The sequence below is a fragment of the Batrachochytrium dendrobatidis genome (genome assembly GCF_000203795.2).
Source record: "Batrachochytrium dendrobatidis JAM81 unplaced genomic scaffold BATDEscaffold_7, whole genome shotgun sequence".
NCBI classification, from domain to species: Eukaryota; Fungi; Chytridiomycota; class Chytridiomycetes; order Rhizophydiales; genus Batrachochytrium; species Batrachochytrium dendrobatidis.
Window position 1 is genome coordinate 705,889 of NW_006281105.1, and position 11,993 is coordinate 717,881.

An 11,993-nucleotide genomic window follows, 5' to 3' on the forward strand; every position below is an offset into this window, starting at 1 on the left:
TATAAATACTGAGATAATATCTTTGTATTTCAATAGCCCAATTTATCATGTTTGAAGACATTTTGATAGCATCAAGCAGACTGCTGTTGCAGTAAGTGGTAGCGCAGATTGTTCAACAACTGACTGTGCCAACAAGTCGGATTGTTGCCGTGGCACAGGAGATACGATCGATCGATACTCCTGTTACTCAAATCAGCACAAACAATCTAGCAATATTTACAAAAGAGCAACATCATCAAACAAGAACAAACTCAATCATAAGTGCGGTTGAATCAATTTTATGCAAGCACCATTCCAAAGCACATACACTAATAATGGTTGTTGACAATTTTCATTTACATCTTCAATCTCATGTTTTGTAGCCATTTGTAATAAAACTAAGCACATCTGCTATCATTGGTAAAGTCGTCGACAAATCGACCATTATCTACTGCTCTGATACCCATGCCTCGTTTAGCAAATCCTCGAGTAATTTCACAGAAATTAGAACCACCATTTGCTACTTTATCTGCTTGAATTATGGCATCTCTGGCTTGAATCAAAGTTGGATTGCAGGGCTGAAGCTTCATGCCATCCACAATAAGCTGCAAAAATAGAGTATTGCCTTTACCAGATTTTGCGTCATCTTTAATATTGGTGGAAAATCCAAGTTTTTCTACCAAATTCCAATAAACTTCATAAAGCATAGATGCCCAGATCTCTCCAATAGCGTGCACCTCGGTGTTTCTGCGAATTCTCGCATAAGTGCTTGGATTGACACTAGTACTGGTGGAGTAGGGATTAAAACGAACCCCTGCACGTGGATCATTGGTTGAATATCCACCAACAACCTTGGTAGTATCAGGTGTATCAGTGGGTAGCATTTCAAGAACTAAAGCGACGATATCTGACCATCCTTCACCCATACCACCAGCTTCAGTAAACTGAAGGCAGTTGGAGTTACTAGGCCCACCAGTCAGACGAGTTGATAGACCATGAGTGAGCTCGTGCAACACAATTCCGTTATCAAGACCTGAGTCACGTCGAGGTCTGCTTTTGTTGAATAGAAACATGCGCATGATGCCTGGCCGTCCATCTGGTGGCGTAAAGAAATTCGCATTGTTGAACCTTTCTCCGTCTTGCACATGTGCAATAATTCCATCATTGCCTCGTCCGGACCCGCCTGCATTGATGTTTTGGAAATTACCAGCCTGCTCATCAAACCCATATTTGAACAAAATGTCATGATATGAATTTGACAAGAAGAAGACATTAGTAATCGATGCATCCTTGTATTGTCCTGGCTCTTGCTGGTTGTCATCAAACTTGAAATCAAAATCAAAATTCTGGGCAGTAACGAGTCCAGTGTTGGGATTGTCTCTTCTGTTGGAGTTGTCATGTGCAACTACATTATTGCCTCGGGTAATAGAAACAGAACCATCTCCATTGTTGAGATCATGCCAGCCAAATGGAGAAGCTGTTGAATCAACAGGATTTCGAATCAAAGCAGTTGAGGATGTTTTTGGGTCGCGACCACCTAATGGAATAACCCTATAAGATGATGATGGAATTCCAACGTTTGTTTGAGGGTTGGGTCTAGCAGGTGGATCTTGGGGTGCTGGAGCAGGTGGGGCTTGAGGTTCTGGAGTAGGCGGATCTTGGGGTGCTGGAGCAGGTGGGGCTTGAGGTACTCGATTGGGTGGGTTTCGAGGTACTTGAGATCTACGGGAGGTAGGTGGCAATCTGCGAGAGGTTCGAATGATTCTTCTACGTTGTACGACTTGACGTTGACTGGTAGTAGATTGAAATCGCCTGCCATTAAAAAGGCTTGCATTTTGGTTTACCGATTTAGATTGGCTTTTCTGCGCTTCCCTTAGCAATGTGCTTTCCTTTTGAGTAGGAATTCCTTGTGGAATAATATTTCCACTTTCAGTTCGTACAGCAGATGAGGACCAATCTGCCGCACCAAGCACCGAGCCAGTTTCCTTGTCAACGTAAGCTGAAATCCACGACACACTCAATGGGAGACTAACTTGCCAAACAGGACGCAGGCTCGAAGATGTCTTGTATAGCTTGTACTCTACGGTAATTTCTTGATCAGTAAGCCCATGTGTACCACCAATCACTATTACATTGGGATCTTCTGTTTTTGGAGTCGCGGTAAGAGTACTACCGTCAATAGAAATGCCCATGGAGGCAGCAAGAGCAACCAGAGCGTCAGTAGAAGAAATTGTTTTCAGACTCGCAAAGTTGTTGGCATTGTCGCTTGGCTGAACCTTTACCCACGAGCTTGTCTGGGAAATAACGTTCCCATATTTGTCGGTCGAAATAGATGCAACAGAGTTTGCAATTGTAACGTTATTGACGGCCTGCGTGACATAACAATGATACACACCTGTATGGCTGTCTTGAAATCTACAACGTATTGCATTCGTGTCAGTTGAATGCACACTAGTTTGAACGTGTATTATACATTGATATGACAAGTCAACTCAACATCAGGTGTGTAACTTACGAAGTAGATGGTACAATGGTAACACCATCGCCAAGAGTCAGACTGTCCTGCAGTTGAGTCATGGCGTGCGATTTGAGATCAGTTTTGGAGATTTCATCCACTAGCAAATCTTTAGTGGGTTGGGAAGAGAAATTGGCTACAGGTTTAGGTGAATAAAATCCAGGAAGAGATACTGGAGCATTGCCATTGTTGGAGGGTATAAGGGCAGCTAGCGAAGATGTAGCTAAAGAAAAAACAAAAGTAGAGATAAAAAACATATGGGAAACTGCTGATCAGATAACAATAAACAGGCGAGATTGTTTGAATGTAGATGAAAATAAACTGGATACTAGATGTGGGCTATTTAAACAAAAACCTATTCATTACGCCATCTATTGATACCTTACCTGCCACATAACCAGTGTAGATGCGGCCAACTTTAGTGCCAACCTTATCTTGATTTCAAACTCATATCCAATCAGTCGACTGAGTGTAACAAGTCGTCATCTGTCGCGGTATGGCGGTGTAAATCTCACGCGATTGAAGCCACTTTGATTATTTAAATTAATACACATGTGTTGTGACAATGTTCAATAGCATTAAGCATGTGTTGGCATGTGATTTTAATTTCAAAGCATTGTTTGTAGTATCTAATCATTAGTTCTACCAAACTTACGGCCAAAATAGGTAATATGATGCAAACAAGTAGATTTCAAATTACAGCCGTATTCGCGTCCGAGTGAATCCCGACGCTGTTTTGAGAGTTTTAATCCAGCTTCAAGTATACTAATCGAATCGTTCAAGTGTTTGATTTAGATGCAAATATCAAGTTGAGTTATGCGGAACTTCCATTTATTCATACACCAGGCTTCAGCGATTCAGAATACAGTTTCTACCTGCCAAGAAAACTGAGAAAATGCATGATATAAATGTCTTTTTATTACAAGATATGATTTGGTACAAGAAACAAAAGCAACGTTTATCTTGTTAGCATCAACAGTAACCCTTGGTAACGCAGTTTAAGCTTGGCATAAATATAAACTAGTTGCAATTGGCAGGAAAGGTGAAGTCGTTAAAGTAAAACTCGTTATCTTTGACGCCTTGGCCAAGACCTCGCTTAGCAAACGCTGTTGCAATCAGACAAAAGTTAGTTCCGTTGTTTGCAACACGATCTGCCCTTACAATTGCATTTCGTGCTTGAATAAAGGTGGGATTGCAGGGCTGGAGCTTCATGCCATCCACAATCAGCTGCAAAAATACAGTGTTGCCTTTACCAGATTTTGCACCATCTTTAATATTGGTGGAAAATCCAAGTTTTTCTACCAAGTTCCAATATAATTCCCACAACATTGAAGCCCATATCTCTCCAATGTAGTGCCGATTTGAGTTTCGAAGAACATCAGCATACGTGTGAGGGTTGTTGTTCATGTTGGTTGAATAAGGAAAGAGGCGAATGCCACGCTTAGGGTTGTTGGTTACATATGCACCCATCACACGATCATCGTTTCTCGTGTCGGTGGGTAATACTTCTAAACTCAGCGCAACTACGTCAGACCAACCTTCACCTAGTCCTAGCGCAATGGTAGAGGACAAACAATTGGCGTTGGCTGGCCCTCCAGTCAATCGATTGGATAATCCGTGGGTAAGTTCGTGCAAGGCAACAGAGTTCTCTAATGCGCCGTCTCGATTAGGTGTTGCTGAAGTAAATATAAACATACGCATTATGCCTGCTTGACCATCAGGCGGAGTGGCAAAGTTGGCATTATTAACTCCAGATCCGTCTTGAACATTGGCAATTACTGGATCTCCTCCTTTTCCACCACGACCAAAGTTATTCACCTGGAAATTACCTGCCGCTTCAGTGAATCCATATTGATAGAGGATATCATGGTATAGATTTGTCATGGCAAAGGTATTTACAATGGATGCATCAGCATACTCTTCAGGACTTTGTTTGATATCGTTAACGGAAAATTGAAATGAAAAGGTGTTGACTGATGGACGAAGTCCCAGAATTGGATTAGGCTGATTTTTTCTATTTTCTTGTGCAATAACATTGTTGCCAAACGTAGATGCAATGTTGCCAATGCCATTATCCGTATTATGCCATCCAAGGGGTGAGGCTACTAAATCTTCTGGATTCTGGACCAATTGGGTGCCCACTGAGGTGCGAATATCTCGTCCACCTAATGGCACAATGAGATACGATACAGGTTGAATGGTGCTTTTTTGTCGCTTCTGCAAGCCACTAGAAATGTCATCTTTAGATACAATGCTTAAAGAGGACATCCAGTTGGAAGCACCAAGGATTGATCCAGTGATATCATCTACAAAAACATTGAGCCAAGCTTCAGGCATAGGAATACTTAGGTCCCATACGGTGTGCAAGCCATCGGGCGTCATGTAGAGTTTTGAAGATGCGATAATTTCAGCAGTGGTGAATTTAGCACCCGAAAGTATGATTTTTCCTGAATCATCAGTGGATGGTGATTCTTGAATCGAGCCTGGTGTGATAGACTTTCCAAGGGTTTTAGCAACAAAAAAGACAGCTTGGGTTGCATTGATTTTTTGTGGGTCGACAGCCCGCTTAGCGAGCCGATGATGATCATCTGGCTTCATATTAACCCAAGCACTTGTTCGAGAATAAACCTGTCCGGTGAATCTAACAGACGCACTTGCAGCAGTATTTGCAATTTCAACGCCATTGACTGACTGTTTGAGATAGGTATAGCACTGATTAACACCGACATGGCTGTTTAATAGAATTTTTTAGAATATTTAATATGTTAGTTATAGGGTGAGTGGGGTTATCAAAGTATAATGCCATATATGGAAGGTCAATTAACGCCCAAAGTGCTTAATTGGTCATCAACTATATTACAGTTGTATTTTTGAAATTTACAATCTGTTTTCTTGAATTAAAACACAAGCGTATGAGATTGGGATGCAACAGAGTTTGATTGGCAAGATCAGAACAGCCAAACTCAATATCTGGATTGCAATGAGTGGATCTGGTGATTGCACAATGTATGACTGCCACATGAGGAGAGGAATCGTTTGATTGTGTTGTATGATGGACGTTGTGTTTTGAAGAATTAAGAATGCCGATTGAGGTGGCAATGTAGTCAATCTGTAGTAGGAAAGTGCAAAGAAACTCGACCATTGCATTGAAGCAAAATAGGGCAATTACTGCAGGGTGTTCCATTTACGTGAACAGTTTTAATTCCAACACGATTACTTACGAGCGGATGGATGCCATATCGACGCCTGGACCTAGAGCAAGGTTTGCTCTCAGATTGGCCATGGCAAGAGTCTCCATTTCAGCGAGACTCAACGCAGGCAGAGTTTGATTGATAGAAGGAGTGGCATCCCAAACGATTTTAGTTGGAGGAGAGTAGAATGTAGGCAAGAGTGCCATGATGTCATTTTGAGTGTCGGTAGCAGGCAAAGGAACACCGAGTTTGGGGCTGAACAAGTCTGGTAGCGGTTCTGATTGTTGAACAGGAAAAGCTTGAATCATTGTTACTATCATGGCGGTAGCCATAACCGTATAGCTGTAAACCATTATGCCAAGTAAGCCTTTGATAGACTAATCCTGCAGTTTACAGCTAGCAGCAAAGAAACGAGAGAATAGAGAAAATGCCATGGCGCGACCCGCGAATATATTATGGAGGCTGTCGCCTCCAATTCGCTGCACTTAAACTCGCATCAGCCATCAATCCAACTTGCATATAAAGATAGTTTGAATGGTTTCATTTGCTGGGAAACCGATCGTTAGAGCAGCAATTTTTGTTGCAGTATCAATTACAGTTCATGTCAGTTTGGCTGCTGATCCATCTACTCTCATCATCCCTGTTCTACCACCGTCATGCTGGAACAGCCCTACTTTTCAACGCCCAATAGTAAATGGTCAAAATAACGTCGATTTACTGGCTGGTGCATACGACTGGGTAGTGCCAACTAGAAGTCTTTCTGTCACTCCATCGAGTGCTGAATCAATGCCTCCGTCTTGTCACTATATTTCTGGTAAAGGATTGTCCTTCTGGCAGGCCTCTGACACATCGATCACCCACTACTGGCAATGCACGGGTAATGGCTGTTCACCGCCTTGCTCTGGGAACATCACTGCTGCATATCCGCCTACTCAAAAGATCATGCAGAGTTGCACTCAGGATATGTATCAGATCCTGAGTCCCGGCGCCCCATTGACGTAAGACTGCCATTGATTATGCATCTTTGTATCGATGCAAGTGGGGGCTCGATTGAGCAGCAGCCAAGTGAAGCCAATGCTTGGCCACAACCAAGTGGCTGTTTAGTCTTGTTGGATTTTGGTGCTAACCTTTTTGATCAACTTGCTTGAAACTAGACCGTACACTGGAAATAACGATCCATACTCGAGATTCCTTGTCAAAGACTACTTTGATCCATCTACTGACTCGCAATGTTCTGGTCCAGTCATCCGTCGTCAACTGGTCCGTGTTTACGATCAATGCACCAAGATATTGACCACTAGTACACAACCATCTTATTCTCTGTATGCTATATCAAGCATCTCGCAGGACGAGATGGTCCAGAAACTATGTTCAGATAGTATATGTGCAAACTGCACAGTATCTCAGTCTGTAAGCCCATGGAAGATTTCTTCTGGCTTTTGCTCACGCATTGGATTGGAAGTCACTAAAGGCATGTACATGTATGAGAACAATGTCTCGAAAAATGTCACTGGCCCGTCATCTTCTGGCACTGCTGCTCCTGGATCGAATCCCACAGCATCTGGAGATATTCCTGGTAGCATAGCTGGCAGTAGCTCACTTCCTCAAGACAGTTTAGCCACTGCATCTTCAACCTCGTCTTCCATGATTGGTGTTGCTGTTGGGGTTCCTCTGGGTCTTGTATGTCTATGTGCACTGACTGGAGCTATACTTATTCGGCGTCACAAGTCTAAACAGAACCAAAAGTATATGGACGAGAATTTGCAATATTCTACTCAAAAGGAAGCAGTTTATTCGCATACGAATCGCACATTGCCACATATGGATTTTAAGCTGGGTAGTATCTTTTCCAAAAAGAGTCCGGCTCGCATGTCTTCTACCAAACGAGCTACTGCTCATGCTGTATTTATGCAGACCGCCCAACAACAAGCAGACGCACTGGACTCTACTTCTACATTGAACGTTGGTACAAAAACTGATATAGTTCTTACCGATCAAGAAATGATGCGTTACAGAACTCTGTTGGCACAGGGATGTCGTCGTAAACCTCGTGTAGTGATGATTGATTATCAACATACGAAAAGCGATGAACTAGACTTGACAATTGGCGATCATGTCGTGCTGATGAGTATGTGGGAGGGTGGATGGGGTCAAGGATATAATCTGACTACTGGTCAAAAGGGTATCATGGCTGCCCTTGCTGTTAGCCCAGATTTGACAGAAGATACGGACACTCAGCCTTGAGAATTGTTTTTGATTCGTTCTTCAAAGTGGTACACTAAATTGAACGATGTATAGATTTCTACATACATCATGAGAGTATGAATTAAATACTTGTTTAGACATGGCTGATTTATTGCAGATCTTATCGAGTAAACACTATTTGTTATTTATTATCATGCCATTCAAGCATTGCGTTTCAATAGGTTTTGGATTGTCCAAGACAATATATTACGTATCAACTTTTTATCAAATGGATTCCAACGCTTCCTGTTTCTTGTAGATATCATTCAGAATGGCATCCAGTTTAGCATTCACTCCACGACACCCTGTTTTACCATCAAAATGCATTAGTATATTGGTAGAAATTGGATAGCGATCGTTGTATTAGAAAATCCGCTCACCATCAGTGACCTGCTTTGCCCAGGCAAAATACTCGTTGGCACGCTGCTGGGTCCAACCCATTGGCAACACTCTCATCAGATCTCTTAGATTGTAGATCTTGTCAGCCATTTTAACCAGCTTGGCCTGGCAATAAAGTATCCAAGATGTGAGTATGCACAACAGACCCTATTGGTGAGATCCAAAATAGACTCCAATATATAGGCATACACAGGATTAGCGTTTCTAAATACCTTGTCCGACTTGTGTGGTGCAGTTTCAACCTGCAGTCGTTTTCTGTCTTTAGATGGAAGAGTCTTGTCATCAGTGCATGCCATGACAATCTCACAGACCTCGGATCCAAACTTGGCTGTGATCTTTATTAAGATCCCATCCAATACAAGTGAGAACAGCGATCAGTATCATGATGATGTAAACTAGAATGATGCATGTCACTAAGTAGATACCTCTTCAAACGAGGTTTCAGTGTCTTCAACAGTATCATGAAGGACAGCAGCTAAAAGTGTCGGCAAGTCCTCTACGTTTCCTTCATAGTATAATATATATGCACTACAAGTAAATTGTCAACTCGGATTGTTTAGTTGAATGGTAGTGAGTTGATATGCAGAATTAGACTCACACTCCAATCGGGTGGTTGATGTAAGGAGTCTTTGTTGGATCTTTGCGTCGCTGAGAAGAGTGCTTGATGGCAGCAAAGTTGATGCACTCCAGAAGCTGTCCCAGTGAAGAGCAATGGGATGTGGTAGATGCCATTCAATGTGTTGTTGTCAATGACAAGCGTTTTCAGATTGCAGTTTTGGTCTCGAAACTTTCCATCCGATTTCTCGTGGCTGGCGACAATGGAGAAAAATGAGATGATCAGCAACCATTACTCTTGATGATCTTTTGCAAATACTCGTAGAGTATTGATTTGAATGGCTGGAATATCAATCGTGTCTTGCGCACCACGATAATCTGGCTTATTGACAAGACTTGTTGCTCTTAATTCAATACAGAACAATATTTCTCGTTTGGTTTTGCTCCGACACGATCTTTAGCATTCCATCTACACTGCATACGCTAACCTAAACCAATCGTACAGTTTTATAGAAAATTCATCAAGACTGCAGTCTGCTCGCTGTCAGAATGGTTTTAAACACGTGATATACACTCGTCATTGCAGTTTCTCATTTTTTTCATTTTTTTCATTCTTATACTCTTTATCTCTAACTGTAAATTGTGGTAGTGTGATATGGCCGTCCACCTCAATGCCATATTCAACTCATCCAGTCATATTTATATTCAGACACTTTCATTTGCTTCGTCAACACCGATTGCCAACATGTACCAGCTTAGCAATGCGACATTGGCATTTTCATGAATCACAGCATTCATATACTCAGATCACAAATAGCCTACCAACTTCTGCTGGTTCTCTTCATTCACAGTTTGAATCACTTGTCAATTCCAATCGAGTCGATCAGGCCGCAATGGTGCTTGATAGCTGGAACAGCAATAATAAACCAAACAGTGATTCAGCAAGTCATAGTTTTCAGTCTGATCCTGCTTTAGAAACTACATATATAATGCTTATTTCCGCATATATAGCAAAGAAAGATACAAATAATGCATGCATGTGGCTTCAGAAATTGGATCATCACAAAAAACAATCCGACTTTGTCACAGATATTCAAACTCGAATAGATCTATGGCATCAGTGCTTCGATATCTGTATCAACCTCGACTCGAATGGGCAATATTTTTCTTGTAATCATACTCTCAACTCTACCAAAAACAACAGTCTCGATATTTGCTTTGATATATTTTGCCAAACACTCTTATCTCATGATGTATCGGATTACCAAATCTGGACTGATGGTATAAGAAATTCGTGTGCTGATTGGACCTTGATTTTTTTGGAATTGGTTCATTACTTTATAGCAAGAAATCGAGTTGATGGTTTGCAACAAATGGTTTCTGTTATCACTCGTATAGGAATCTTTATTCACCCATCTGTTGGCTGCCATCTAATTCAAGGATTTGTCTACTTGAAATCAGTAGATATAGCCTTATCTCTTCCACAGTCACTTTCTACACAATCAACCCAACAACACTCCAAAGACTCATTAAAACCTTTTGCAGACACTATTATGCTAAACAACGCGCTTATCAGAGCACTTGTAACGAACGGCTATATTTCTGAAGCCATTCAAGTATTCACAATGATGGACACCAACGGATGGACCGATTCTTGTACGTTTGGAATACTCATGAGGGAAGCAGCAAGAGAAAATGATTTTATCAAAGTTTTGATGATGTATTCTGATATCAAAAAACGAGGTATCAAACTCATGTTTCCCGAGCTTGCTGTTGTTATCTATGCCATGGTAAAGACACAGAAAATAGACGAGGCATTGAATATTTTGAAAAATATGACCGATGAGTTTAAAAGTCGTACTGATCCCTCAACCAAACCCGGGTTCGAGAATATACCCATGTCTAGGTGTTCAAATACATCGAAAGAAGATATTGAAGCCGTACGATCTGGGTTCAATTCTATCATCTATGGGTTGTGTCGACTTGGACTTCGTAAGCGAGCTCAAGACATGCTGATAGATTTGCAGAAACTGGGAATCTCGCCAAACGGCCATACCATATCATTGTTTTTGACCATGTACATTTCACTACAACGATTACAAAAAACAAAACCAATTCTTGCTGCATGGTTCAAACGAGAGTCTAACAGTCGAATTCGCCATACTAGTAGCGATACATTGACTCGATTACAAAAGTTTCAATCTAATGACAATCAAGATGGATTTCACATGCTGATACTGTATCTTGTGTATTCTGGATATCATGCAATGTACTCGGGAAAAGCTATTGCTAGACATGTAACATCTCAACGCGAGTATTATAACCAGAAAACATCACAGTTTCGATATGCTGGACATCCGTTATATGGAAATCAACAATCATCTAATATATGTACTACAATATCGCATCATACGACGTCTTCACTTTCCACTGATCAAAAACCAAAAACTGCATCTTATTTGGCACAGGACTCGGTTGGAAAACAGTTTGTTCAGGATGCGGTCAAATCAATTGGTGCAGACTATTCATATGCTGCTTCAGCTGTTATTCTCTTTCATGCCAAACATCAGTGTCGTTATTTTCTTAAATCCAATGAGCCGAGTCATTTTACACCTTTGCAGTCCTATACGGCAACTCATTCTTTAATAACACGCAAGTTTGATAAAGTGTATCAGCATGCAGTAGATGATGTCGACACATTAAAGCCCATGTGGGATGTATCCGATTCCATATATTGCACTACTTTAATGAAAGATGTCGATGAGAGTTTGGTCACTTCGTGTACACGTGGGTATCATTATCAACAGGCTGAAAACATGTTTGCTGAACTGCAACACGAAGGAAAAGATCTGGTTCCAATGGTACATGATTCACTTGTATCCATGTACCGCTTATCAGGAGAAATAGAAAAAGTACGTGCATTAGATGCTATGACTCATCATAAATACATGGATGAATCTGTCAGCATGGATCATGTGGAGTCAATGTGGAATTTTGATGATGGAACTGGACCATTATCCAATGGATTGCACCCCCAGCTAAAAGACTCTCTATCTATACCTTTTCGTAATCAAGCTAAATAAATTTAATTGCTATAGATTGCAAATACT

The 11,993-nt window shown here is 41.2% G+C and overlaps 5 protein-coding genes across 5 annotated transcripts; 2 read left to right on the plus strand and 3 right to left on the minus strand.

Moving 5' to 3' along the window:
- Positions 1-377: 377 nt before the first annotated feature.
- Positions 378-1,550, minus strand: BATDEDRAFT_11777 (uncharacterized protein; the record flags this gene model as incomplete). The annotated part of the gene is made up of 1 exon (XM_006679275.1): positions 378-1,550. A coding segment is annotated over one exon (1,173 nt), but the record flags the coding sequence as incomplete, so codon positions are not given.
- A 1,845-nt stretch (positions 1,551-3,395) lies between these two features.
- BATDEDRAFT_35259 (uncharacterized protein) lies at positions 3,396-6,044 on the minus strand. Its single transcript, XM_006679494.1, has 2 exons — positions 5,716-6,044; positions 3,396-5,225 (listed from the first exon to the last, which is right to left on the minus strand). Exons 1-2 carry the CDS (start codon positions 6,036-6,038, stop codon positions 3,515-3,517), a joined length of 2,034 nt encoding a protein of 677 aa, XP_006679557.1. The 5' UTR covers positions 6,039-6,044; the 3' UTR covers positions 3,396-3,514.
- A 175-nt stretch (positions 6,045-6,219) lies between these two features.
- BATDEDRAFT_25475 (uncharacterized protein) lies at positions 6,220-7,929 on the plus strand (the record flags this gene model as incomplete). The annotated part of the gene is made up of 2 exons (XM_006679399.1): positions 6,220-6,683; positions 6,840-7,929. The coding sequence occupies 2 exons, from the start codon at positions 6,220-6,222 to the stop codon at positions 7,927-7,929; spliced, it is 1,554 nt and encodes a 517-aa protein (XP_006679462.1).
- A 119-nt stretch (positions 7,930-8,048) lies between these two features.
- BATDEDRAFT_89127 (uncharacterized protein) lies at positions 8,049-9,060 on the minus strand (the record flags this gene model as incomplete). The annotated part of the gene is made up of 5 exons (XM_006679668.1): positions 8,049-8,234; positions 8,310-8,433; positions 8,541-8,663; positions 8,754-8,856; positions 8,927-9,060. 5 exons carry the CDS (start codon positions 9,058-9,060, stop codon positions 8,155-8,157), a joined length of 564 nt encoding a protein of 187 aa, XP_006679731.1. The 3' UTR covers positions 8,049-8,154.
- A 1,376-nt stretch (positions 9,061-10,436) lies between these two features.
- On the plus strand, positions 10,437-11,966 carry BATDEDRAFT_89425 (uncharacterized protein; the record flags this gene model as incomplete). The annotated part of the gene is made up of 1 exon (XM_006679596.1): positions 10,437-11,966. One exon carries the CDS (start codon positions 10,437-10,439, stop codon positions 11,964-11,966), a length of 1,530 nt encoding a protein of 509 aa, XP_006679659.1.
- Positions 11,967-11,993: the final 27 nt, after the last annotated feature.